General features: G+C 63.6%; 1 protein-coding gene across 10 annotated transcripts in view; it reads left to right on the top strand.

Moving 5' to 3' along the window:
- FBRSL1 (fibrosin like 1) overlaps positions 1 to 27,779 on the top strand; it is a 79,319-nt gene that overhangs the window by 40,354 nt on the left and 11,186 nt on the right. For 9 of the 10 annotated variants that reach the window (XR_006707520.1, XM_045457794.1, XM_045457796.1 and 6 more), the window contains exons 5-6: positions 7,081 to 7,110; positions 25,438 to 25,483. Coding sequence is in view for 9 of the 10 variants with exons in the window: in XM_045457794.1 (XP_045313750.1) it covers positions 7,081 to 7,110; positions 25,438 to 25,483 (76 nt within the window). In the remaining variant the exon portion in view is untranslated. The remainder of the gene's footprint in view (positions 1 to 7,080; positions 7,111 to 25,437; positions 25,484 to 27,779) is intronic. The other variant, XM_045457790.1, reaches the window with a different exon arrangement.

Genomic DNA, 27,779 nt, shown 5'->3' with positions numbered 1-27,779 from the left:
AGGAGAAGCCATCCCGTGTGTCCCCTGCACCCCGTCCCCAAAAACTCCAGGCCTCGCGGAGTCTTATCTTCCTACCTGCTCTGTGTAGGGAGGGCCCACCACGGGCCACACATGTTCCAGCTGTCCCCTCGCTGCCTTGTGGACTCCAGGGCACCCACTTGGGGACATTTGGCCGGAGGAGTGTGAGCCTCGGACACTATGGTCACTCTGCAGTGTCCTCTTGGCTGGGACTACACATGGTGTGGACTCCAGGAAGGCTTGTGGGGGCCATTGCAGCCCCCGTGCCTGTGCCCTGCCTACGTCGCCCCCACCCCCCCTCCCCCAGCACGCGGGACACCTCAGAGGGGCAGGGAGGCTGGCACACTCCCTGCCCGCCTGGCCTGGGGTGTGGGCAGCCCCTGCCCTCCCTTCAGCTGTAGGTCACCGTGGCTTCCCGCCTCTGCCAGGCCCTGTGCTTCGGTTCCCCGTTCCTGCGTCCGGCCTCCAGGCGGGTGCCCGGGAGGGTCCGCCTTCTGCCCAGGACCCTGCTCGGAGCCACTGAGCGCGTCACTGCCCCGGGGCAGTTTGGTGCCGAGTCCTGGGACTCCCGTCCGCCCCTTGACCAGGCCCCAGCCCTGCCCCCAGAGGCCGGACACAGACTCTCTGCACAGGCCCACAAGGACGCCTCCGGGCGGCGGCCACACGCGCGGGAGCCGTGGCTGGAGGTAGGGCGACAGGCCGGGCCTCTGGGAGATTCAATTATGTGGGACACGCGGGGCTGCGAGGGCACAGGAGGTTAGGAATTAATGTTCACGCTGTTCTGGTTGAGACTTTTTGTGTTGATAAATAATTCATGAGGCAGTTAGCGCTTTGAGTCTGACAACACGAGAATATATTAATACAGTCGACGCCGCGAAAGGTCAGCCGTGTGCGGCGGGGCTGCGGCCCATCTTTTATTCTCCTCTGACACGGGCTCGTTAATGATGCCAGCCCCGCGAGGGCTGGCGGGGGAGCCGCTAACGAGGGACAGGAAGAGGGGGTTTGTGCCGGCCGTGGGCACGGAGGAAGACACGGACCTGAGGGACTGGCAAGGCCCCTGAGGCGGGAGCAGAGGGTCCCCGCCGTCCCCTCGAGGCTCGGGAGAGGCGAGCAGGGACCTGATCGTGAGGTGGGGCTGTTTGCCGTCCCAGGTGTTTGTTGAGCGCTTAGTGCGGGCGGGGGGCGGCTCCAGGCCCTGTGGTCAGGGGATCGGAGGAAGCCCAGGAACCCCCGCTCTCATGGGGGCCATGGGACAGCGGGACGGGGAGAGAACGTGGAGGGGCTGTCGGGCCGGGGTCCAGAGGTGCCACTGAGCACACTGGGGGAGGGCGTTCCACGGGGACGTGTGTGTGTGTGTGTGTGTCAGCGTGAGTGTGCAGGCATGCGCGTACGTGCGTTATTACACTCACAGCGTGGCCTGCAGGTAGGGGAGGCAGGGTTAGCAAGGGGCCCTCGACACCTGTGGGGAGAAGGAGCTGACGGTGGGAACAGAGGGGCCCAGTGCGGGGCGCAGCGGGGTGCACGGGCAGGCAGGTTTGGCCCTGTTGGGGCTCGGACTCCCGAGAGGCACAGGGCCACCCCGGCTATGACGGGAGATGGCGACCAAGAACAGGCAGCAACCGGGGCGCCAGGCCTCGGTCCGTACAGGCAGCAGTGTCCCCCATGCTGCCACCACCCTGGGGCACCACCCCAGCATCCTCTGCGCTGGTAGGCGATCTCAGACAAGCTATCCCACGAAACAACACCCAGCTCTCCTCGAGATCTTAGGGAACTGCCACGAGGGAATATTAAAAGTAATTTGTGTTTTTCACCGTGGTGGTGTAGGTTGGCCCCCACTGGGAAACCCAGAATCCCTCAGGAGTGCCATCCCCTTGAGACCCTGCATCAGGAGCGGGAGGAGGACAGGACAGTTCAGACATCAGCGGTCAGAGCCCAGGTCACGCCTCCGTCCATCCATGCATTTGTTCCAGGCCTGCGCTGTCTGGGTTCTGTCCAGGCGCAGCAGGTGGGTCATGGGCCAAGCAGTGGAAGGATCAGAATGTCGCCCCGGGTCCTCTTGAGATTCAGAGGCTTGGGGTCTGGCTTCCCCTCTGACCGGGTGCTGGATCTGCCCGGCGCCCTGTGGCCGCTGATGTGGGCTCTTGCGGTCGGCTACTCAGAAGCTGCCGCGTTTCCCGCCTCAGCTCAGACTTGGGGCTCAGGGATGGTCCCAGGCTGCCACCAGGCCCCACACTTGTCACCTTGGTGACTGCTCCCAGCCAGGTCTCCAAGGAGGCCTGGGAGCAGGAGACAGAACGCCAGCCCACTTGTCTCCCAGGGCCCCAAAGAGCCCACTGCCCGCCGCTGCCCGTGAGGAGGCCTCCAGATGGGAGGCCGCCCGGAGCTCCCCATTGCACCCGAGACGCAGACTCCCTGGGCGGGAACAGCCTGGGGCTCCCTCCCACCGCTCCTGGCTGTGAGGGGCCGCGGGGCTGCCTAGGGGTGCGGCCTAGGGGAGGCAGCCCCCCCCTCGATGACCCCCCTGCTCGGGGAACGTGGCCCCGCCTCCCCCCTCCCACGCGCGCCTGCGCAGCTCCAGCTGCGCGTCTCCGCTATGTGGGTCTCGCTCACCATCAGCCCGTGGAGGCCGTCCGCGCTCGGGCTATTAGGCTGCGGTAACTTAATTGCTCGTTAATTGGGTAATTAGTGCTTTGTTTTGCTTTAAAGCCTAAATACTCATAAAAGTGAATTAGCTGAGTAAACAAGAATGGGATTTTTCAGGGTCCCCATCCAGCCATCGTGCATAATTAATCAGGCTCACTGTGACTTTCTGGGCCAGAGTGGCCTGGAGCCCTTTGCAGGGTGATACTGTGTGATACCCAGCCCTGTCCCAGCTGCCATGAGGGCGTCCCCGGCTTGGGGTCCTGACCAGAGGGGTCAGATGGAGACCATGGGTTCCAGAGCCCCCTCACCCACTCACCTACTCTGCCTCAGTTTCCCCATCTGTACGCAGGTGGGTCTGTGGTGGCGCCTGAGTTGTACAGAAGTGACCTCAGTGAGCAAATGTGCCGTCGACCTCACCCCCCACACCGTCCCAGGCCTCCCGCTGCTGGGATGCAGGAATGCCTCTGTCCTGCCTGCCCTGCCGGCCCAGCGGACCCCCAGGTCCTAGTGCTTGGCTCCTGCCTCTGGGCCACACGACTGCAAGCAAGTCCCTTTAGCTTCTGAGCCTCCACTTTCTTGTCCGTGTAATGGGCTAATACCACGGCAAGCGCTGGTTGGACAGCTCCCGCCTTGTGTCGTGTGACCCACACTTGCGGTGCCGTTCAGCACTTGAGACGGTCACCCAGCTGGTCCTGTGGCCACCCCGGAGGAGACTGCGGCCCCCACCCCGCTCCTGGCACCCTTGCCTGCCCATGGGGTCCCGAGGCATGGCCCTGCATTGGTGGTGCTCACTCACATGACTGGGGCGCCCCAGCCCCAGTGCCCAGCCTGTCCACGGCCCCTTGTTTAGCTTGCCCTGCTTACTGGGCGTGCGTTCTGAACCCCCGTGGAGTGCGTGCAGCACGATGGAAGGGAGTACCCTCATGTCCTTCTCCCCGGAGGAGGGACACCCACGCAGGCGGAAAGGCAGCCGCTCTCTCCCCCAGGTTCTTCAGAAGCAGTGCCAGCAGGCACAGTGAGACCCATGAGGGGCTACGGGAGGGTGAGAGCCCTAAGCACAGATGAGCTGTCGGCACGGCCACACGCATGGGGACAGGTGGCTCTGTCAGGTCCCCTGGGTGCACACGTGGCGTGCGGTGGGACACCCATTGGACAGGATGCCCAGGCGCTCGCGTGACAGAGGCCCAGAGCACACCCTGACACGCGTCGCAACATGCACACGCACGCGTGAGCCATGATGGCGCGCCCAGGGAGAACGACCACAGCGAGGATTCCTCGGGTGTCCCCAGGGCACATGGAAAGTGCATGGACACACCTCAGGGCGCATGGGTCCGGTCCAGGTGGGGTCAGCACTAACTGTCCAGCAGCTCAGACAGTCTGAGTTTCTGCCTCCACGCTCAGGTGAGCTGCATAGAATGTTCCGTTGCCTTCCACCCCCACGTAGACCATGGACCCTGCTGATTTTTCTGGTTTGCAGCTGCTTGGGCCTTTGCGAGCAACAGTGCCCTTCCGGAGTGAGTCCCAGACTGGTGAGAAGTAAGGTTCTCCTTTGCCCCCGGGCAGCTCTGCAAGCTGGCCCTCCAGAGGCGGTACCCCAGACTGTGGACCACACCACACGCCTCCTGCTTCGCAGGATAGAGTGGGGCACTGAGTGGGAAGCTGGAGCGGGGAGGACTTTCAGCATCCTCATCCAGGACAGGGCCCAGGACAGCCTCTGGGCCCCACGTGAGCAGGAGGGACCCTGCCCCGGCTCCCTGCCTCTCTCCTCTCCACTCCCCGTGGGCACCTCTGGGCCAGGCCCAGGTGCTGGAGCAGCTGAAGGGAGCCGGGGGCTCAGCGTCAAGTTTCCCCGCCCATGAATTTTTCATGCCTTTGTTTGAGAAATGGAAGGCCAGCGGCCTTCCCCTAAGCTCCGCCGTGAAGCGGTAATTACGTTCGCACTGAGACGAGAAAAAGGCACATTTCTGTTGCTGTCGAATGATTTGCTTGCGTCTCCCAATTCTGGAGGGTGACAAGCAGCCCCACCCGAGCAAGCGGCTGCCCGGGTCTCTGGAAGAAAGGCCTGGTGATGGAGGCCAAGTTCTCCAGACCTCCTGAGCAGGTGCTCGTAGGGGAGCAGGGCACTGTCAGGTGAGAGGTGTCTGTGCCCAGACCCTCTGGGGGGCTAGACGCCTCCAAGGGCTGTTCAGGTGATGTGAGGGAAGAGGCCGAGGCGGATGATAGCGATGGCAAAGGTGGTGGTGGTGACGATGCGACGATGGTGGTGATGGTGATAAAGATACCATCGTGCTGTATGTCATGCTGGCTACATACCCGGCACCGGTTAGTGCTTTGCACGGATTCACTCACGGAACCTGCGCAACAGCCCTGTAGGTGCGCTGTTGTCTGTGTTTTGCAGAAGCACAGACTGAGGCACAGAGAGGTCAAGGGACTTGCCCAGGCCTGCACAGCATAGGTGGTGGTACGGCGTCCCCGTGGGCGTCTGCTCCGGAGCCCGTGTTGTGGCCTCCCGGCCACAGCCAGCACGTCTCCTCGGGGCCTGGAGTCTGTCCTGTGCTCCGTGGACTCCCCGCCTGGACCCCCACCCACGCCGGGGCCACCCGGCCCAACGCTGTGAAGGTCACCTCGTTCAAGCGGCCCCTGTAAGACGGATGTGGCTCTTTTTCCCTCCTTGCCCTGATTAATTGCCTCATTCAGTTCCGACTCTGTTGCAGTTAAACATTAATTCAGTAGGACTTAATAACGCGAGTTCATTTACGACGTGGCCTGTGCTGGCTGACAGGGGTGTGCTGTTTGGTTAATTATAGGATCCGTGCACTCGCCGCAACGCACCCTCACCCCGCCTTGATTGTCGGGCCATTAAGCTCTCATCGCGACACCAAAAGCCGTGGGGAGAGTTGTGAGGCGGCCCGGCCGCGCACGAGGCCCAGCCCTCCCGGCAGGGTGAAGGGACCGCGGTGTCCAGCCCAAGGGCTTGCTGCCACTAACGGAGCAGGAGGAGGCTGGGCGGGGGGCCTCCCACAGCTCTGCCAGCAGCCTGGCTGTTCTGCGCCAGCTGTGCACGGGCTCCCTTCCAGGGCCCCCTCCCACAGGCCACGACCCTCTGGCCCCCACCCCTTCTCTGCCAGCACAGAGACCCTGGCCTTCCCTGTCTCTAGGCCAGGGCTCCCACAGCAGAGTTCAGTCCCAGCTCACTGGGACTGCACAGTGACACTCCACATGTTCTGGAATGTTCCAGCCCCTCCTTGCCTTCCCATATGCCTCCTGAGTTTCAGCCCCTCTCCCCTCTCCCCACCCCCGGACCCGGCCACGCAGGATTGCCCTGGCCTCTAGTAGCCATGTGGCCAGCACACTGTGGGCCCACCGGTCCCTTCTGTGAAAGGACCTTCCCCCGATGCCGGGGGTCGGGGGGCCTCTGTCCTGGCCCTGCGGTGGGGGGGGGGGCAGGTCCGTGGGGCTGAGGGTGGGAAGCTCGTGGCCTCAGAAGATCCCCCCCCAACGTGCCCAGCCCCCAGGGTCACTTTAGGCTACAGCGAGTGGCACACGTGCGCAACTCTGTGAGCTTCGTCGTGGAGCGCACCCCTGCCCTCACCCCGGCCCCCTCCCTGCACTAACCAAGTGGAGGGCACCGCGCGAGCAGTGCGTACCCCTGACTCCCTCCCACCCTCCTGCGTGGCCCCCGGAGATTTCTCTTCGGCGGGATAATTCATCTGACGGGACGTGTCGTAATTGCAGTTGCTGGAAAGGGATTATTTTTCTTTATGTTCTTGCAGGGGGGCATTGCTGTGGTTTCTAGAGGAGCAGTCTTTCTTTTTAAAGCTCTGCGTACTGAAAACGGGAAACAAAGATTTGTTCGCATGATTGCCAGCCTTCCTTTAAAGCAGCCAAGCTGACACGTGGAGTGGTTTATGCCGAGTCTGTGGCGGCTCTCCCGCAGGCGGTGCTGTGGCCACAGCCTGTCCTGACCCCCTTGTCTGTCCCAGGGGTCCGGGCTCGCTGGCCCCTCGCCCTCCCTGCCGCCCCTTCAAACTGGGCCAGGCTCCCGTGTCCTTGCCCAGAGGGCACCCCCGATCTCTTCCCCGGGCCCCCACCCCCATCCGTGGGCCTCGTGAAGCGTGTGGGGTGTGGCCTATGCCCACCGCCCAGGAGACCAAGCTCTTCCCGCCTGGAGACCAGCATGTGGGAGGAGGCCTGAGGGGGTCGCAGGGTAGCAGCTCTGTCCCAGGACGGGGGTGATGCTGCTCCAGGTGTGGCCGGGGTGAGGAGGGGGCTTCACGGCTCACTCTGGGCCCCAGGGTCTGCCTGGCCGGCCCCACAGAGCCCTTGACCGAGGCCCCCTCTCCCCACAAGCCCCCCCCCCCCCCGCCCTGCCTAGGGGTGCTGCGGGGCTCTGACTCTCCTCTGTCTCTCTCCCCGCAGTGTGACAGCGAGAGTGAAGGGGACGACAAGGTAAGCCCCCCCCCACCTCCTCCTGAGACCTCCACCCATAGGGGTGCAGAGGACAAGGGGCCTCGCCACAGGTCCAGGCCCCGGCTCCACCAGGGCTCCCTGGGATGGAGACTGCCAGGGGCAGAGCAGGGTGGGAGGGCAGCTTTCCAGGCTGGGGGCTGTAAACGTCACCAGAAAATAGAGACTTCCGTTAATAGCAGTGTGCCAGCACCTCATAATTACCCTCCTTTTCAGGAACAATGAAATTCCCATTAACTCAGGATTTATGCAGCTGGAGAAACCACAGCGCAGGCCTCCTTAGGGCCCTCGGTCCTGGTCATCTACCGGCCCTGGGGTGTTTTGTGGGGAGCAGGGAAAGAGGCCGCCCAGAGCCCTGAGCTCAGCAGCTGGGCGCCTTATGGGCAGAGATGCTCCCCGGCCCCCGCCGGCCCAGGCTCCTGCACTCGCTGTGGGCCTCTCCCCCAGCCCAGGGAGAGGGGGAGGGCACTGAGCCTCCCTGACGAATACCCGGGGACACCGAGGCAGAGGGAGGGTAAGGGTCACACGCCTGGACCCCTGGCAGGCCGGGTGCATAGTCCTCTCGGACACGTGAACGGCCCACCTGGGAAGAGTCGTAGCTGGTGATGGGGCTGCAGGTGATGGCCGTGCACCAGGCTGCAGCAAGGGGCTGAGCGGGTAAGGGGGACGGACGTCCAGGCCGCGGGGACGGTGCAATCAAGCGCTCTTTTCGGGAGGTGGGCCGAAGGGCCCCCTGAACACCGGCTCTGAGGCAAGTTGTACGACACGGGGCAAAGTCCCACGGGACGTCTGTGTGCTGTGTGACCTTGGTTCCCACTTACCTGGTGTGTCCCCGCCTGTCCCGGGGGGACAGCCAGACGGCCCCTCTCGGGAGACAAATACGTGAGCAAGTGTGCAAAGGACTGGAAAGCCGCCTGGCAGGACAGGCCTGCAGAGGACCCCTGGGGGTCCAGGTGACCAGCCTTGGAGCCTGGGAGGGGGACAGCAAGGGGCAGGAGTCACCACGGCGGTGGGGGCGGGGGTGGAGAGAGGAATGGTGCGGACGGGTGAGGGCCGAGTCCCAGGGCATGCCATCCGAGGCAAGTCAGCCTGGAGGTCCCACGTGGGCTTGTCCCTGCCGTCTGGATGGTTGGGGGAAGGTGGCCGGAGGCCGGGCAGCTGGGACCCCTGAGGCACTTCCGTGGCTGTCATGGGCCCTGGGACGGGCGTGCGTCCACGGGAACAGTCGTTCCGAGATCTCCTGAGTGAGTTAGATTATGCACCTGGGCCACCACGTCGCCCTCGGCCTGTCCTTGATCTAAAAACACCTTGCAGGCAGCTCTCTCTGAGGCCAGGGCCTGCTCGAGGGGGTTCCAGAGGCCGCCGGCCGCCGCCATTAGGGCCCCTGGCCTGTTTCCACAGAAGAAACCGAACCGCTACCCCCACGCTGGTCCCTTCCATCTGTCCAAGCCCTGACGCTGCTGCGGTTGGTACCCCGCCTCCTAGAACCGCTGCCTCCTTCCCTCCGGCAGCACAGGGCCGACCCTGGCCCCCTAGGGGCCTCCAGAGCTCGGCCTGGCCCCTTGGTCGTGCCCAGTCCTGCCTGTTCTCTGCTTGTGAGTCCAGCCCTGCTACAAGAGGTGGAGACCGCGCCCCAGGAACGAGAGGTCACTGCTGACGTGGCCGTCGGTGCCCTGGAGCGGGTGGCAGGCCACGGCCGAGGGTGGCGGGCGGCCGGAGCTTTGGCCTCCTCCGCACTCACATCCAGCAGGGAGCCCACAGGCCGGTCCCGGCCGGGGAACGGGGGAGGGCAGGTGCGGGGCGGGCAGTGGGGTGCACCGCGGACGGGTGCAGGGCAGGGCTCAGAGCTGATGGTTCTTGTCCTCCTGCGGATCCCCTCGTAAACTGCTGCCCTTAGAGGGTGTTAGGACGGCCAGAGTCTGGGTTCCAGGGCCCCCTGCCTGGAGGGGCTGGCTGGCGTCTGTGTTGGGGCCCACGTCTCTGCCATGTGAGGTGTGGTCACTTGGCCCAGACCCGCCTCGGGCTGTGACTGGGGCCCGTAGCTGCGGGTCCTGGGAAGGAAGGGGGATGGTGGCCATGGGCAGGGCCAGCCTCCCCCACCGCTGCGTGCTGGGCCCCAGCCATGGCCGTGGTCTGCACGGGTGATGTGACCACACATCCCGCCCCAGCGTGTGACGGCCTCTGGCTCCATCGCAGGTCAGGTGGCAGGCCATGCCTCCCCTTGTCCCCAGCTTCAGGGAGGCTGGGGCCAGAGGAGGAAGCAGGGCCGCCCCCTCCCCCGCCTCCCCCGCCTCGCGCCCCAGCATCCCCGCCCGTGTCAGGGTCATAGAGACACCTGTCTTGGGCCACGGCAAGCTCTGAGTCAGTTAACTCAGGGTGAGTGAGCCACCGTGTTTCAGCAAGCCCTCGGCTGGAGGGCCCGGGAAAGGGCTCAGGTTGGTCCCTGGTCACCCGGGTTCGCCGCTCCCATGAGTGTCTGGATCGTCTGTGACAGTAGGCCGCGTCCCTGCGCAGCTTGGGAGGGAGGCCCAAGCCAGGGCTGAGACTCCACGCAGCTGACCCTGGTTCTGCACAGGCTGGGCGGGTGAGGGGCCCTAAAGCTGCAGGATTGCTTCCCAGAGAGGCTGCCTGGAGTGAGGGCTCCCCGAGGAATGGTTCGCCATCCACCGCCGAAGCGTGTCTGCATCTCTGCCTCTCTGCCCCTGGGGTGGGCCGTGCCCGGTCGGCACCGGCTGGGCCACTGTACCTGTGCTGCAGAGGTCCAGCCCCGCCTCCCCCCGCCCTCACTACCTCGCATCTGGACAGAGCACAGGCCCTTTGGTCCCCTCCCAAGTCTGCCCTCATCCGACGCAGAGACCCATACCGCCCGCACACCGGAGCCTCCCAGCCCTCAGTCCCGGCGCTCAAGGTGCGCATGCCAGCTCAGCCACACGGCCCACGTTGGTTAGGGCCCGCGTGTGGCTGCCGTAGTGGAAACGGGAGTTAACAGCGATTTGATAGAGGACTTGGTCTCTCTCACCTGAAAGTGCAGGCTGGGCCCTCAGGCTGCCGTGGGCTGTCCGTGCTCTGGCCAGACTTCACATACGGCTTTCCCCCTCACAGTGACCCCTTGCCCGTGAAGGCAACGGTGCCACGTCTCCCGCAGCTCACCTCCCACCGCACTGATCGCCTCCTGCGTGGTGAGGCGGGGAATGTTGGTGCAGAATGTCCGGTGGGGCTGGAGCAGAGGGAGAGAGGGAGGGAGAGCGCGTGAGTTCACAGGGGCCGTTGTGTAGATCATAGTGGGAAGCTGAGGGGGAACCACTGTCCCAAGAGGTCCCTGTCCCTCCGGGCCGCACGGGGATACCGTGCCCGGTGGGTGTTGCCTGCGGCGCAGACCCCTTAGTTTCCCCCACGGCAAGGACACCCCCTTACTCAAAACCGCTTCGTTCTGGAGTTTAGGGGGGTGAGTAGTGAGTTCGGATAGCAAGAGAGACCCGACTTCCTTCTGCCTTCCTTTGCTGACCCAGGCAGGGTTTCTGGGTGATGGGTGACTTCCTCCCAGCCCGTCAAGAGGCAGGTGCAGCTCAGAGGGTGTGGTGCACGCTCCTCCCCCCCCCCCACCCCCTGGTCCAGCTCACCTGCACACTCAGCTCCTCCCCCCCCCGCCACCCCCCCCCCCATCCAGCTCACCTGCCAGAGGAGCCAGAGAAGGGCCTCTGCCCTCTGCAGCCCCGACCTGTCTCCAGGCGCACGGCAGGGTGAGGTCATTCGCCCCTTCCAGGAGGAGCTGGTCAGGGGAGGAAGGTCAGGTGTCCACACAGTATATCTGGAAGGGCAGAGCCCTGATCTTATAGGACTGTAAGAGCACGGGAGTGAGAGACAGAGCCATCCACCTGGGGCCTGGCCGCGGGGTGCCTCCCAGACACTCGCTCAGCCCCGGGGCACTCGTGTCCCACACAGCGTCGGAACGGGCTCCACTTGTCATTCTGTTTGCTGTGTGGCGGGCAGAAGACGCCGACGCGGCTCTGGGGCTGTGGGGGGGGGGGGGCGCGGGGGGCGGCTGCACGTGCAGCCTGGGCAGGAGGGCGACAGTGTGCCGGTCAGGCCCTGGATCTGTCCGCGCTGGCAGGATGCGCACGCTGGACCCGGGAAAGCATGGCTGGCGGGCAGCACCCAGGGAGGTCACCCCCCGGACGGGGCAGCGAGCGGGCCAGGCTCCCTCTCTGCCAGCCTGTTTGCTCTTCCTAGACCTGCCGGGGTCTGAGGTCAGATGCACCCACGCCTTCTGTCAGCCCCGCCGCCCCTCCCTCACTGGTCCCCTGGGCTGCTGCCAACCCATCCCCCGCTTCACCCCTGGCCTTGGGCTCTGTGTCCGCCCAACAGCATCCCTGGAGGAAGGCCTCCCCATCGCCTCCCCCTGCGGGTGGCCACCCCCCCCCCATCGCCTCCCCCTGCGGGTGGCCACCCCCACCCCACCCCCGTCGCCTCCCCCTGTGGGTGGCCACCCCCACCCCTCCTGACAGGCCAGGCTCTGCCCCTGAGCACGCCATCCCGGCCCTACTGCGGGCGCTGGCTGCTGGCAGGGAAGGCAGCCTGGACTGCCAGATGGCCCCTCCGCAAGGCTGTGGGTGGTGTCTAACTGCTTTTTTATTGGAAAAGTATGGGGTGAAAAATTGCGTGGGGCTCACTAGGCAGCCTCCTGGGCCTGGACTGGCTGCCGTCTGCCCAAGTGGCCCCCCCAGGTGGCCGCGGCCGCGCGCTCCCTCGTAGGCAGGCTGTCTGTCTGGCCTGCCAGATCCCCTGTGAGGACACACCCCCAGCGCCAGGCTCTGCCTGCCCCTGAGCAGCTGGCCAGCCGGTGGGGGCAGGGGTCGTCTGTGGCCACCGGCACCTGTACGGCCGGCCCGCACCCTCCGGGGTTCACTTCCTCTCTGCTAAGTGGGGGTCACAGGGGTGCCTGTGGTCTGGGGTGGAGGCGAGGGTTCCAGGCATAGGTGCGAGCATCTGGCCCGTACACAGCACGTTGGGGGCTGCCCCAAATGAGCCAAGCGGGCATCTGTGCCCCTGGGTCAGCCTCGCTCCTTCTGTGCTGTTCGCAGGGAGCACGCTCTGGACCAGGCTCCTCTGTGCCTGACTGGGGTCCTCTCTGGACCTCTGCTTTATCTCTGCAATGAGGCTCACAGAGTCCCCCCCCCCCCCCCACCCCGGGCCCCCGTGAACTGCAAGGAGAGGGTGTCGTGGACCAAATAGCGGAGCCCCTGCCCTCCGGCCCGTAACCCGAAGGATCCTGGGAGCAGGAGGGCCCGTGCTCAGAGCAGCACCTGCTTGTGTCCTGGGATCACCCCCCTCTGGTGGGGGCAGGGGCGCTTGTACTTGCCCCCCAGGCCAGCTGCCTCCCGAATTAGCACCTGCAGCCCCTCCTGCAGGAAGCCTCCTGGCCCTCGGAGCTCCCTGCTTCCCCACGTGGCTCTCCTAGACCCGCTCCCGGGAACACCTGCCCAGGAGTCCGTAGGAGGCCCTCCTGTCCCCCTCACCTGCCGTCCTGCCTCCCAGCCAGCTGCCGTGGGGATGACGGTGCAGGGAGCCTGTGCTCCCCTGCACCCCATGTGGGTGCTGGGAATGCTGTGGCGGTGGGGGCGGGGGCAGTGAAGCCAACCCCCACTCTGAGCTGTGCCCACAGTGTCTTTCCTGGGTCTGTCCAAGGCAGGGTCTTGGGCCGTTTGCTTCCTGAGGGTCCAGGCAGGCACTGGGTGTGGCGTGTAGGTCCCAGCAAGGACCATCAGCTCACCTGGCCCCAGATAACCCTCTGTTACCCGTTCTGAGCAGGGCATCTGAGGGACAGAAAGCCTCAGTGATACGCCCCGGGTCCCCCAGAGTGAGGATCCACCAGGACTGGAGGCCCCCCCGGGATGGTCAGGCCATGGTGTCCTGGCAGAGGTGGTGTGGCCTGGGCTCTGGCTGCAGGGGTGGGGGTCACCTTAGCACCTGCTGTGACAACTTGTCACAAACTCAGTGGCTTCAAACAGCTCAAGCTTTATAGTTGTGGAGGTAGCGAGTGTCAAATGGGCTTCACGAGGCCAGAACGGAAGCGTCAGCCTAGGCGGCTCCTTCTGGAGGCTCCAGGGAGCACACGATTCCTTTCCAGCCGTGTGGCCTCCCCGCCGGCTCCTCACATCAAGTCTCCACCTCTGTTGTCACGTCTTCTCCGATCTGATGCTCCTCCTCCTCCTCCTCCTCCTCCTCCCTCTTGTAAGGACCCTTGTGACCAGGTTGGGTTCGCCAGGGTCCTCCAGGCTTGCAGCCTCCTTAACCCAGTGTGTAAAGCCCCGTGGCCTTGTAGGGTGACCGACATGTTCACAGGCTCCGAGGATTAGGACACGGGTGTCATAGAGACCGCCGTTCTCCTACTACTGCTGGGGGACGATGCCCAGGTCTCGGGCCATAGCACAGGGTGGACAGTGCTTTTACGACCAGGGGCCCAGAAGAAGCAGGGCAGGGTGAGGGAGGTGAGGGAGACCAGGATGCCTTGGGTTGCAAGAGATGAACACTCACCTCACAGGAGCCTGAGTGACACAGGGTCTGGGGGAAACAGGCTGGGGAAGAGGACGGGTTTCCCCTGCAGCCAGATGATGCCTCAGGGCCCCGCTGGTCTGGGACAGCCGCCCTGGGCCGCCCCACCGGGGCCAGCCTGGCCCCAGCGCTAGGGAGCGCGCCCCCACAGCCCCGCCGGGCCCCTCCGTGGGTGCACACACGGTCGTGGCTGGAGCTGGCAGGACACAGCAGATGTGGAGCCGCTCTCCGGGGACAGAAAGTGGGGGCGAGCACTGACCCCGGGACCCACGGCCTTCTGCAGAGAGCAGAGGTACTGAGGTCACGCAGCTTGTGTGCAGACCCGGCCTGGAACCTGTCCCCTTCCAACTCAGTGGAGTGACAGGCCCAGATGGTGGGGGCTGTGTGTCCCTCTGTCCCTTCCAGAACTAGCTAAGCAGGACGTGGAGGTGTGGGGCCTGGGGCACCCCCCACGTCCCCCCATCCCGGGGGTCATACCGGGCCTGCCTGGGGTGGGGGGCCGAGAGAGGGGCCATCTGTCTGTCTGGCCGCTGCCCCTGTGGGTCTGCTCCCCTCTGTGTCCAGAGGGATCATAGTCCCTCCACACCCCACCTGCCCCACTGACCTCACGGGCCTGGTGAAGGCTTTAGGGTGGGTGGTGCTCACCTCCAGTTCAGGTGGGGGCACGGTGGGAACCCCAGGGTCTTTCCTAGCCAGGTGTGGGCTGGGCACAAGTCAGCCGGCCGGGCACCGGAAGAGGCAGTGAGAGCTTGCAGACCAAGGGGTAGATGAGGCAGGGGTTAGCGGGGGGTCAAGCCCCGCGCCCGCTGGGGCCTCGGGTGGTCGGAGCTCCCACGCCCACCCTGGCCCCACCACAGTCCTCTGCCCCTTGGGAGTCCCCCAGCCCCACCCCACCCCCGGGGGCCTGTAGCCCCTTAACCCCAGAGGGGAAGGCCTGAAGAGCCAGGCCTCCCTGCCATCTGGTGACAAGGGCAGTGGCCAGTGCAGGAGCGGGGCGGGGGGGGGGGGGGGCGGGGGGGACAGTGAACAGCCCCTCTCCCACGGGTCTGGGGCCAGAAGTCCAGAATCCAGGTGTGGGCAGGGCATGTGCGCCCTCGGGGCTCCAGGGGAGGGTCCCTCCTGCCTCCTCCGGCCTCGGGGGGTCTCCGCTCCACCCTCCCGTCTCTGCCTCCGTCGTCACATGGCTTCTCCTTGTCTCTCCTCTTGGAGGGACAGAGTCCTTGGATTTAGGGCCGCCCTGATCCAGATTTCATCTCGATACCCTTATGTTAATCACCCCTGCAGAGACCCTGATGCCACCGTGGTCACATTCTGAGGCTCTGGGTGGGCGTATCGTATGGGGCCACTGTCCAGCCCGTGCGGCGGGCTGCCCCGTCCCTCGCATCCACCTCCTGAACAGCACAAGCCACAGAGCTGCCACGGCCACGGTGTTCGGACGGCGGACGGCCCAGGCCCCCTGCGCCCAGGCCGGGCGCCTTCACAGCCTTGTGGCTCCGGGCAGCGTCCCGGAGGCCGTTCTCCCGGTGCTGGCAGGCCCTCCATGGCCTTCCGAGGGGGTTGTCTCGGTTCTTTGAAACGCCGTGTCGCTGGCACCGTCTGGACTCCCCCATGGCTGTTGGCACTGGACTGGTGGCTCCCGGTCAGTAAGGAGGCAGAGCTCGCTGTTTGAGCGGGGTCTGATTTCAGCCTCTGTCAGCCCGTCGGTGAGATTTGCGGGCCTTTCTCTCCCAACGCCGGACGCCACCCCCGCCCCCAGCGGGGTCTGCCAGTCCTCCCCCAGGGGTTCTCCCATGCTAGGCCACACTCCCAACATGGCCAGGACGACCAGGGAGGGAGGAGAGGGCACTCAGGCCCGGCCAGCCTGTCCCCCTCCCTGAGACCCCCCCCCCCCCCGCCCTGGCCAGGGCCCTGTCCTTGGTCTCCCTGTCACGGGCCCCACGCCTTTTTACCTGCAGCCTCAGCAGCCACTTACCCCCAGGACGTGGCCTGGGGGGGTGGGGAGGGTGGTGGTGGCTGTCACCTGCACGGGGCTGATGTGGCTCCCAGTGCCCCCTCCAGGAACTGCCTGGAGCTGCCTGTGACGACAGCTGCGGGTGTGATGCTGCTTGTTGAACCGGGGTGAGCCCTGAGGGGGTTACGTCGGATTAGGTCTGGCCGCCGCCTCCCTGCCTCTCCGTCACCTGCCGCTCTGTTTCCTTCTAGGTTTCCCCCTTGTCAGAACTTTCATGTCGCAGCTGCCTTCCTTCCTAAACCCAGACCTGCCCTGGGTTCTCAGGCCACTTGTACCTCCAGACTGGAGGGGGTGGGGGGGGGGCGGCTCTCAAGAATAACTCAGTGCCCAGGCGGCCTGGGGGGCGATGTTTGAAACGACGACCACATTTTATAGGAAGACAGGCTTCTCCTGGGGCCTGGGGCCTGGGGCCTGGGGCTGTGCTGGGCAGGCTGGACAGAGGAGCAGGGGCCTTGTTGAGACCTCAGCAGCGGCCGGATGGCCAGACCCCGGGGCTCCCCCTCGGACAGCGCATCTCCCGGCTCTCCTGCCAGTGCCTGAACTGGCCCCACGGTGCCACGTGGTCCCCACCTGCTCTCTGCACCCCCGTTGACTCCACCAGCGGTAAGGTGTCCGGCCACCTGGGTCCCTCCGCTGTAGGAGGCACAAGGGCAGAACACACCTCTGGGGGCCCCGAGGGTTCGTGCTCAGACTGCGAGGAGTACCCGACTTGGCGTATGTCTGCCCCCAGGAGGGTGGGGCCTGTCCAGGGTCCCGAGGAAATGACGCAGCCGGGACTCCACGCAGGCCTGTGTGCGCTGTCGTCCCCTCCCCCTCCTGCTTCCACGCAGGCCTCTCTGGGCCTCGGCAGCAAGCCCCTCGTGGACAAGAGTGATGGCAGGCCCCCAGCCAACCTCGCCCCACGGAGGTCCACGCTCCCGTCACCACTGCCACCTGTCACCTCTGATGGAACAGTCCCGTCACCACCCACTCCCTTTGGCCGCCATACCACCTGGCTCGTCACAGTAGCTCCCAGCTGGGCTCCTTGCTCCCCCCCCCCCGTCCCCCTCTCCCCCGCTAAAACCTGGAACCACTTCCTCTTGCTCCCTCAAGGCCCCGCCAGGTCGTTCCTGCCTCAGGACCTTAGTACTGGCTGTTAGCTGCCCGAGAAGAGCTCTTCCCCAGGGTTCCCCTCAGCTTGGTCCCCCGCATCTCTGCTCAGAGGCCCCTGATTGCAGGGGCTTCCCTGACAGCCACTCGGAGGAGGACACCCATCTATCTCCCCACCCCGTTTGCCCTTCCTGCCCACCCTGTGTGCATCATCTTGCCTGTTTCCCTGAGCGTTGCCGGCTGCTCCCACTAGGCTGTAAGCAGGACCCAGGCCTGCCGATGGGCATTTGCATGCAGACTTGTGGGGGGCACCAGCTCTCTGTGGCCGAAGGGCCCGTCTTTCTGCATTCCATCCCCTCATCGGGGTCTCGGTCGCAAACCTAAGGGTTTCCTGTGGCTGCAGGGACAAGCTACCTGCACTTGGGGGCTGAACACCCCACAGACTGGTTATCTCACAGTTCTGGAAACCAGAACTCCAACACACGTCACGGGGTTAAGTCAAGGTGTGGCTGGGCTTGTCCCTCAGGCTCCAGAGGAGGATCCCTTCCCTGCCTCTTCTGGCCGCGGATGGCACCCACACTCCCGGCTCCTGGCCCTGCCTCAGTCTTCACAGCCACTGGGGTGGCATCTTCCCATCTCCCTCCACTTGTAAGGACCCTGTGATTACACCACCCCCCCCAAATCATCTGCCCATCTCAAGGTCAGCTGGTTAGCAACCTTAATTCCACCCTGTCACGTGGGTACCTATTCACAGATTCACGGGGTTAGGGCATGACATCTCTCAGGGCTCTTTAGCTGCTGAACACGGAGAGGCCAATTGGGACACTCCACGGCCAGAGGCCTTGGAGCCAGGGCTGTGCGGGAGCCCATAACCCTCTGGGCCACGGTGTTGCCGGTGAGAGGCACACAAGCCCGCAGACACCCACCTGGGAGGCAGAGCCCCGCCCCTGACTCTCCCACCAGGTCTGGCCTCCGCTGCCTTCCCAGAGGAAAAGAATGTCCTGGCTACACCCATGGAAAGCAGACTGCTGGGGTCCAAACCCCAGCTCTGCCCCCGAACAGCAGCATGACTTCGGGTGGGTCACCTCACGTCTCTACCCCAGTTTTCTCATCAGTAAAATGGGGATGACAGGGTGTCCTTAACGGTTATAGGCACGAGGGCCTGGCGATTTCGTAGTTGCGAGGCATTTAGCACGATGTCTGACCCGCAGCAGTGTTTGCTGTTTTTATGGCAGGAAACAGCAGGACTTTGGGGGAATGGCGTTACTTTGCGGGGAGAAGGGAATACATGTATTTGGTAAATAATTCAAACAGAACAGAAGGACTTAAGGCCCCCGCCTGAGTGTCACTGCTAGCCATTTATTCTGTACCCTTGGAGCTCTCCCGCGCCCTATTTAAATGTGTACGCTGTGGATATTTAGCCGCTTTCTGAAAAGAAAGCTCGGGCCCCAGCGCATAGGATCCTGGAGCTGGTGACCGAGGGTGTCTCCCAGCACTCCCCCTCACTGGACTCAGACGCTGATTCTCACAGCCTGGGCCGGGTGTTTGCGAGTTCTGAGCCGCATCTTGGCGTCCTTGGACGTCCCACCAGAGCTGATCTCCTGGTGCCCCCGAGCGTGTGGGTTTGCGTGGATTCCCTCACAGCGCTTTTCGCGCTGGGAAGCTGTACCTCGCCGGTGCGCCCGGGTCAGGGCCCGCACCTACTGGGCGTCGCCAGGAGCGGTGGTTCTGCCTTGATCACAGGTGGGCTTCCTCCCACCGAGCGGCCAGGCGGCTCCGGCGGCGCGTGCTGCGCAGCAGACGTTTGCACGTAAAGTAACTGCTTGGATCCTTCCCCACGGTGCATCCCCGTTTCGCAGGATGGTGAAACCGAGCCCCAGGGACGGCGGGGCTCACGTGGACGGCCGTGCGAGTTGTGTCCTCTTTCCTCGCGGCTCAGTGACTCAGTTTCCCCCTTTGTAAACTGGGCTTAGAAGCCGTGCGAAACTTGCCGCGGGTAGGAGGGGTCGGGCCCATAAAGTGCGCAGCAGAGCGGGCGCGGCGCGCGCCGACCCAGAAGCGGAGAGGGAGCGGCGAGGCCCCGACGGGTCTACGGCCCGGCGCGGGCAGATCCGCGCCTCGGGGCTGGATTAGTCGGGCCTGCCCGAGCCCCGCCCCCGTCCCGCCCCGCCCGCCCGCCCGCCCGCCCGCGCTCTCGCCGCCGCCTGCGCGCCCGCCAGCAGTGCGCCCGCCGCCGCCGCCAACGCCGCCTTCTCCGGCCCGCGCCGCGCCCGACGGCGCCGGGGGCCCAGCGCGCCCCGAGAGCCGCCCGGAGCGCGCCGAGGCGGCGCGGCGGACATGCGCGTCCCCGGCGTGGGCTCCGGCTAGGCAGGGCGCGCCGGGAGAGGGGCCACTTCGACGGGCAGAGGCGGCGGGGGCCCGCGCTCCGCCGCCCGCGTCCATGCCGCCCGGCTCCGGCTCCGGCCTGAGGACTAGCGGCAGCTGCCAGCAGAGCGCTTCTGACCCGGGGCGCCCGCGCGGTGAGTGCGCGCTGGTGGCTCCGGGGAGGGATTCTGGACTTTGGGGGCCAGGGACGGGAGAGCGACCGCCCCCTCTAGAGGCGCGGGGGCCCAGGAGAGGCCCTCGGCGCTCTGCCCACCCCGTCTCTCCCGCGAGCCAGGAGCGCGGAGACCCCGTGTCTCTCCGGCGGCGCCCCCGCGGCCCACGTGGCGGCAGGCGGGCAGGGGGTGCATCCCCGCAGAGGGCCCTGGGCCTTGGCGGGCGGGGGGCTGGTGGGGCCCGCGGCGGAGGCGGGGCCGGGCGTCGTGGGGGACGCGCGCTTTTGTCTGCGCTCCGGCGGGGTCCCGGCCACCCCGGTTCCCGGCGCCCTCCGCGCTCACCTGCCCGGAGTTGGAGTTCTTTGTCTGGGGCGGGGCGCGGCCGGCGGAGGCTGTGCCGCGTGTCTGAGCCGAGGCTGCCCCGCGGGGTCGGGTCCTCGCAGACAAAGCGCGCCGTGACCTCCGCCTGCGGCCGGGATTGTGCACCCAGGGGGAGTTAGTGCCGGGTTTTGACACTCACCCTAACGGGCGTGCCCCCTCCGCCGAGACCCTGAACCTGCAACCCGGAGACTTCCCACCTGTATTGTGGCCCTGAGTGACCCCTTCCTTCCACCCCCACACTGGCTCAGTGCCAGGTTTGGAGAAGATGTGGCTGCCTGGGTCACGTCCCAGTAGATAATCCTTGGGAAGTTATTTGCACGGCTCTGGGGGCTGCCCACCCGCCTCGGGTCAGCTGGCCAGCTCCAGACCCCTCCTCCTGGAAGGGAAGGAACGGAGGGAGTGTGTGCTGGGTGGGATCCGGCAGGAGCGCGCGCCTGTTTGCCTGCCCTGGGAAGGGGGTGGAACCTGGGCCACGGCCCTGCAGAGGTTGTGAGCGCCCAGCGTGCCTGCCATGTCTGTTTAGAGCCTTCCCAGATGGGCATGGCTGTGCCTGGCCAGATGTCCAGGCCCCTTCCCAGGATCCCTGCAGGGACTCAGTTCCCTCAACTTCCCCCAGCAAACTCTGACTTGGGGCCGTTGTGGCAGTTGGGGGTGTGGGGACCGGATGGACCTAGGACAGTGGCCTCCCTTCCTGCCTCTGCCAGGCTGGCATCAGGGTTGGGAGTGGTGGGGAAGGCCCTCCCCCCTCCCCCTCTCCTCTGCTCCCCTTGAATTTCCCAGAGCCTGTGCGCCACCTCCTGGCCCTGGGAGTGGGTACTCGAGCCCCAGGCCTTGAACTGAACCTGTGCGGCCTTAAGTGAACTTGCTCTCCTCCACCCCCCCACCCCCACCCCAGGCTGGGACCCCTGGTCAGCCGGCCTGTGCTGGCTCCGGGCACCACGGAGGGGGCGCCGCTGGAGCCTGAAGAGAGCAGGCGGTGCAGCCAGTTGGGTCCCAGATCAGGGAGGGGGCCCGGGGTGAGGTCTCCCACAGCCCTGCAGGGTGTGGTTGGGGCCAGACGCTCGAGTGTTGAAGTCTGGGAGTGACTTGTGCTGGCTGACTTAATGATAGAAGGTGCTCTTAGCTTTGTGAGGAATCAGCTTGTGAGCACGTTCCCAAGCCCTGGTAAGGGCCACAGCGGGACGGCTGTCGCTCCAGCACTGCTGTGTGGCTCTACAGGACCTCCTCCTTGGGTCGTGGTGAGGTCCGGTTCAGGACGAATGGGGGTCTTTGGGCAGGCCCTGCATCAGGCACCTGGCCTCACGCCTGCACGCGCAGAGGTGGGGCCACACCTGCCATAAAGCGGCCTGGCGTGAGCCACCCTCGCCCTGGTCCCGGGGCGTCGTCACTTTGCAGACGTCCCAGGATCCAGGTGGGCTGGGGGCCGGCGCCGCTGGTCTCCTGGGCTGCACTGCCCCCTCCCCACCAGGGCTGACGGCCTGCAGCATCTTGCCCCTGCAGCTCCCCCCAGCTCTGGTGGACTCCCCACCCCCATGGGGACGCCTCACCAGGTAGAATGTGCTGGAAGAAGCACACTGGCAAGGAAACAAACTTGGAAGGAGGTCACGGCTGTGGTGCCCCCGTGCGTGAGTGCGGCGCGTCCCGCCAGGCTGGCAGTGGGTCAGGAGGTCGCACGCGGCCTCCGTGGTCTGGCGGGCCGGGCAGGAAGGACCCTTCCCAGCACTGCTGGCCGCACCCACCTTCCTCGTCTGGGACTCTGCTGCCTTGGGGGCCCACCTGCCAGGAGGCCTTCTCCCTGGCCACCGCGAGCTCCGCGACAGCGCGTGGTGTGAGGCGTCCTGGTGCAGGGGCCCAGCTCCTGGCACGCCAGCCTGTGTTGTGGGGGGTTCACTCACCGCTCTCTTTTCTTCCTGGTACCGGGACACGATTAGAAAGGGCTAACCTCCTTCCGGTGTGCTCGTGAAGTGTCGCGCCGACACGTTTCATCTCGCATCTGTGGTTCCGTGTTTCCCGTTTACATCCCTGATCAGTCTGGGCGGGCGGGGGGGAGACGGGGGTCTCGGCTTCCCCTTTTCCCAAGCAGCAAGCTCCCATCACACACCGTTCGTTTGAACGACGTGCCCTTTCCCCACAGACTAGCAGCGTCCGGCCTAGGTCCCACATGGGCCTGGGTCTGTTTTGGATTCTTGTCTCTGTTCTGTCCACCAGTGGGCCTGTTCTCGGCTCAGTGCCACATCTTGTGACTGTCCGGCACCATAATTCACCGGCCGTGAGGTGCTCTTATGTTTTTGAAAAGTTTATTTCTCTTTGGGCGCCCGGGTGGCTCAGTCGGTTGAGCGTCCGACTCTTGATTTTGGCTCAGGTCGTGATCTCGCGGCTCGTGAGGTCAGGCCCCGTGTGGGGCTCCAGCAGCACAGAGCCAGCTTGGGATCCTTTCTCTCCCTCTGTCTGCCCCTTCCCCACTTGCACTCTGTCTCTCTCAAAAGAAAAAGAAAAAGAAAGAGGGGCACCTGGGTGGCTCAGTCGGCTGAGCGTCCAACTTTGGCTTGCGGTCCGTGAGTTCAAGCCCCGCATCGGGATCTGTACTGCCAGCTCAGAGTCTGGAACCTGCTTCGGATTCTGTGTCTCCCCCTTTCTCTGCCCCTCCCCTGCTCATGCTCTGTCTCTCTCTCAAAAATAAACGTTATAAAAAAATTTTTAAAGTTTATTTCTCTTTAAGAGAGAGAGCACGAGGGGGCAGAGAGAGAGGGAGACACAAACCGAAGCAGGCTCCAGGCTCTGAGCTGTCGGCACAGGGCCTGTTGCGGGGCTCAAACCCACACACCGTGAGATCGTGATCTGAGCTGAAGTTGGGCGCGTAACTGATGGAGCCCCGCACGCGCCCCAGAGCACTCCTATTTTAAATGTACAGTTTAATGCACTTTGACAGATACACGTGTTTATGTTTCCACCACCACAGTGAGATAGAGAACGTTTTCATCGGTCCAGAAAGCTCCCTTAGTGGGTTTTTAAATTTTGTGTTTATTACACATAACAAAATTTGGCATCTTCACCATTTTTTTTTTTAATTTTTTTTTTCAACGTTTATTTATTTTTGGGACAGAGAGAGACAGAGCATGAACGGGGGAGGGGCAGAGAGAGAGGGAGACACAGAATCGGAAACAGGCTCCAGGCTCTGAGCCATCAGCCCAGAGCCCGACGCGGGGCTCGAACTCACGGACCGCGAGATCGTGACCTGGCTGAAGTCGGACGCTTAACCGACTGCGCCACCCAGGCGCCCCTCTTCACCATTTTTAAGTGCACAGTTCAGAGGCATTAAAAGCACATTCACACTGCTGCACGGCCTCCGCCACCGTCCACCTCAGGACTGTCGTCACCTTTAAAGCGGACACTGTCTCTCCTAAATGTTAACTCCCCCGGCAACCCCGTGACTCCGTGCGGCTCTGACCCCTCGGATAAGCGGGATCTGACGTCCTCTGAGCAGATCCCACGGTGTTCGTGCTGGACTGGCCTGTCTCAGCATCGTGTCGTCAGGGTCCATCCATGTTGCTGCATGTGTCAGAACTGCCTGCCTTTTTAGGGCTGGTTGCACAAATGGACCACATTCTGTGTGTCCATACATCTGCTGACGGACACCGGGCCGTTTGTCGGCTGCTGTGAATACTCATGTGCAAGTATTTGTGAAAGACTCTGCTCTCGGTTTGGGGGAGTACGTATCCAGAAGTGGGATCGCGGTATCCTGTGCTAATTCGGTGTTCCATCTCCCGAGGAGCCTCTGTCCCGTCCTCTACGGTGGCTGCACCTTTTCCTTTTCCCCCCAGCAGTGTGCAGGGGTCCTGGTTTCTCTACAAGCTCCCCGGCACCAGGAGTTCCCTGGTTGTCATAGCGGCTGGCCTCGTGCCCTCCGGTGTCACCCGCCCGGCCACACCCACCAACAGCAGCCGGTGGGAGTGCGGCCCAGGGCCTCTGCGCACGCTGGAGAGGCAGTGGTCCCGCAGCCAGGGGGCACGCGGGTTGGGGCGATGGCTGAAGACCTCAAGGTTTCCTTTTGGGCTGATGAAAATGTCCTAAGCCTCACCGAGGGGACAGTGCTGTGAATACACTAAAACCGCTGAATTGTCACCTTTGACAGGTAAATTGTATGGCACGTGAGTTTTAGCTCAGTGAAGCTGTTTTTATTTTAATTTTTTTTTTTCAACGTTTATTTATTTTTTTTAGGACAGAAAGAGACAGAGCACGAACGGGGGAGGGGCAGAGAGAGAGGGAGACACAGAATCGGAAACAGGCTCCAGGCTCTGAGCCATCAGCCCAGAGCCCGACGCGGGGCTCGAACTCCCGGACCGCGAGATCGTGACCTGGCTGAAGTCGGACGCTTAACCGACTGCGCCACCCAGGCGCCCCTTTATTTTAATTTTTAACTCTGAAATCGAGACTCGAGATCAAGAGGCGGACATTTAACCAACTGAGCCACCCAGACGCGCCACCAGTGAAGCTTTTTTTTTAAAAAAGGCAACTAGTGGGGTGCCTGGCTGGCTTGGTTGAAAGAGCATGCGACTCTTGGTGATCTCGGGGTTGTGAATTCGAGTCCCACGTTGGGTGTAGAGATTACTTAAAAATAAAATCGTTAGGGGCGCCTGGGTGGCTCAGTCAGTTAAGCATCTGACTCTTGATTTCGGCTCGGGTCACGACCTCACGGTTCGGGAGTTTGAGCCTCACGTCAGGCTCTGTGCTGAATCCTGTTTGGGATTCTTTCTCTCTCCCCTCCCCCACTCGCTCTCTCTCAAAATAAATAAATCCATGATTTAAAAAAATAAAATCTGTAAAAAAAAAATCAAGTAGCAAAAAAACGTCTAGTCAGGGCAGTCTTTTTTTTTTTTTTTTTTTTTTAATTTTTTTTTTGGCGTTTATTTATTTTTGAGACAGAGAGAGACAAAGCATGAACGGGGGAAGGTCAGAGAGAGGGAGACACAGAATCCGAAACAGGCTCCAGGCTCTGAGCAGTCATCACAGAGCCCAACGCGGGGCTCGAACTCACGGACCGCGAGATCATGACCTGGGCCGAAGTCGGCCGTTTAACCGACTGAGCCACCCAGGCGCCCCTAGTCAGGGCAGTCTTAATGGAGCTCCTTCCCATGAGCCGTGGCAAAGTTCTCCACACAGGACCACGTCCTCACCCCAATATCCTGCAACCCTGCGTGCATATGGGTGTCTCCCCAGGAGGAGAAGCTCATAGGTGGGATCCATCAGAAACCACTTGGAGTGGAATGCTTCTCCCTGGACAGCCGATACCTCGTCACAGCCATGGTCCCCAGACCTGTGACTTGGGCCAAACTGTGACCGCATTTTGTCCCGCGGCCCGTTCGGTCCCAGGCTCTGCTCCCTCCTCCAGGCCCAGGCCCGGCGGAGTCATCGGGTTCCTGGGTCTAACACTGCCAAGAGACACCCAAGTCCCAGGTCCCAGCCCCCCACTGGCAGGGCCACCCTGAGCCCCCACATCTCTGCTGAGCAGGGCGTCCTTGGTTCACAGGCTGAGTGACCTGTGTGCCCACTTGCTCAAAGCTGGGCCTGGGCATACTCGCCCTCCTATGTGGAGGCTGTGGGCACAGGAGGACACATTCTTCCCAGCCCTCGAAGGCACAAAACCTGCCCATACCTGTTTCCTGGGGGCAGGGGTAAGAGCCTAGTTCACCCCAGGCCCTCAGTCCCCTCTAGTTTCTGATCCTCCTCTCTGTCTTCCAGGCATCTGTGGGCTCCGAGAAGCTCTTTGCCCCAGCAGCCGATAAAGGTAAGCACGTTCCTTAGTTTCACCTCCTGGCCTCTAGGAAGGGACAGGACACACTCCCGAAGTCGTCATTGGAGGGGGCAGTGGGCCTCTCAGGGCAAGAGAGTGGGCTCCAGGTTAGGCGCTATTGTGGGTCGGATTCTGGGGATGCAGAGCCTGAGGCAGGAGTTAGGTGCTACGATTTACAGCCCCCCAGCGAAAGCCACAAGGAAAGCAGAAGTCAGGATCAGGGCCAGCACTGGAAGAGTGGTTCCCAAAGTGGGGTTCCTGCCCTTTCCCCGGGACTGTTAGTAGTGCGTGTTCCCAGACCCTCCCCCAGGCTCATGGGGTCAGGTGTTCTGGGGACAACTGGCAGGTCATGGTTTGGGGCCTGCTGAGGCACCCCTGCCACAGTGTAGGCTGGCCACCAGCGCCACCACTGCGTACGTGACTCACACTGACATGAAGTGACTAGATTCCCTGCACAGCAGCCCTTCCTCTGGCCGGTAGCCCCCATGCGGGTGGCACAGGTGCACGGCATTTCACGGTGCCCCAAAGCTGTCCTGGGCAGCACTGCTCCGGAGAGTGAGCGCCCCAGCGTCCAGCCATTCAAGGCCAGGAGGGGCCTTTGTACTCCAGCCTGCCAGTACCAGCTGTGGCCCAGCACGGAGAGGGGGCCCTTTTGCTTGGAAGACTGCCTCCAGATGTGACTGCACAGGACGGGCTTTGCGGCACATGCGGACGGGCGTCCTCAGCAACAGGTCCCATGCAGCAGGGCACAGCCTCCACGAGCTTTCAAGTGGAGAAGGCTCGTCCTCGAGTCAGAGCATTTCAGCCAAGCATCCAGGGTCGGGGATGCCGGACAGGTCCAGGGAGAGAAAGGCACTCTGCTGGCATTTCACACGGGGGGTGACACAGAACTGTCTCCTTCTCAACAAACAATCACAAACTAGGCGGCTCAAGACGGACAGACACTTACCCTCTCAGCAGGTTTGGGGACCAGAAGTCTGAGGTGAAGGTGTTGGCAAGGCCACACTCTGAAAACTCTGAGGTTCCTTCCTGCCTCTTCGACTTCTGGGAGTCTCTGGGCTTGTGGCCGTATCCCTCCCACCTCCCTGGCTGCCGCCTCCTTTTCTCTTACAAGGGCACTCATCCCTGGATTTAGAGCCCACCCCATTCCAGACTGATGTCATCTCAGAATTCTTAGCTTGGTGACATCTGCAGAGACCCTTTTTCCAAATTCAGTCACATCAACAGGTAGTAGGGATTACAGCTCGGACACGGCTTTTTGGCACAGTTCAGCCCACAACCAGGTCCCTCACTGCTGCAGGCAGAGCTCAGGAAACCGGTCGAGGCCTTGAGGGGCCTCGGCAGGTGCACACCAGGGGTGATCAAGCGTTGCTCATGCTTTCCCAGTGAGGGGAGAGGCTCCAGGAGGGCCAGAGGGTTGGGGCCACCAGTCTGCATGGCCCACACCTGCCTCTTCGGTGGCTGCTCTCACTGTGCAAGGGGCCGGCCCCCGCAGGCTGTTGTGCGTGGGCAGAGGCCGTGCCGTGACCCATGGGGCTGAAGCCAGCAGTGCTCGCTCCCCGTTCTCATGACAGTGCTAGCGGCGGTGGCCTCCCCCTGGTTCTGCCCCTGAGCAAACAGATGAGGTGGTGGCTCCGGAGGGAGATGTCGCCGTAGAGGACGCAGGAGGAGCCATTTCCTGCTGCCGCCTGTTTCGGCCGGGGAAGAGACTTCCCAACAGTTCCAGCAGAGTCCTCGGGTCTTGCTGCTGGCCTGGGTCCCACAGCCATGTGGCTGCAGGGGGGATGGGCCCCTGGAGGACGTGAGGTCCGCCAGCAGCCCAAACAGGGTGACCACGCTCAGTGACCTGATTTCCACTCCTGGGAAACTGGGCTGCCATCCCCTCGAGGCAAAGCCTCCTCTGGCCTGGACACATGCCCTCTGCCTAGCCCGCTTAGGGTATTTCTTAACCTACTGGGCCCCCGGGGCATGTAACCTGAGACACTGCCTGGAAAGGAGGGTTTGGAGTGAGTAGGCGGCAGTTCAAGATCATGATCACACCTGAGCACAAACGCTGGGTTCCCAGGGAGCGGACTCAGGTGGACCTGCTGGGGTAGGTGATGAGGGACAGCGGATGTTGGGGGGGGGGGGTGCAGCAGCTTCCTCCCCCCAGGTCATGGGCCTAGAGAGGGCTCAGGCTATGGGTCACCCGGGTGGTTCCAGAAAAAAGGCCACTAGCATGCGTGTCGCTCGGTCGCAAGGGCAACAGGTGAAGGTGCAGCCGAGGCGGGAAGCACAGGTTCGGGGCCGG

The sequence above is a fragment of the Leopardus geoffroyi genome, chromosome D3 (assembly GCF_018350155.1).
Source record: "Leopardus geoffroyi isolate Oge1 chromosome D3, O.geoffroyi_Oge1_pat1.0, whole genome shotgun sequence".
NCBI classification, from domain to species: domain Eukaryota; kingdom Metazoa; phylum Chordata; class Mammalia; order Carnivora; family Felidae; genus Leopardus; species Leopardus geoffroyi.
Note: the sequence above shows the minus strand (reverse complement) of the source record. Positions and strands in the feature narration are given on the sequence as shown.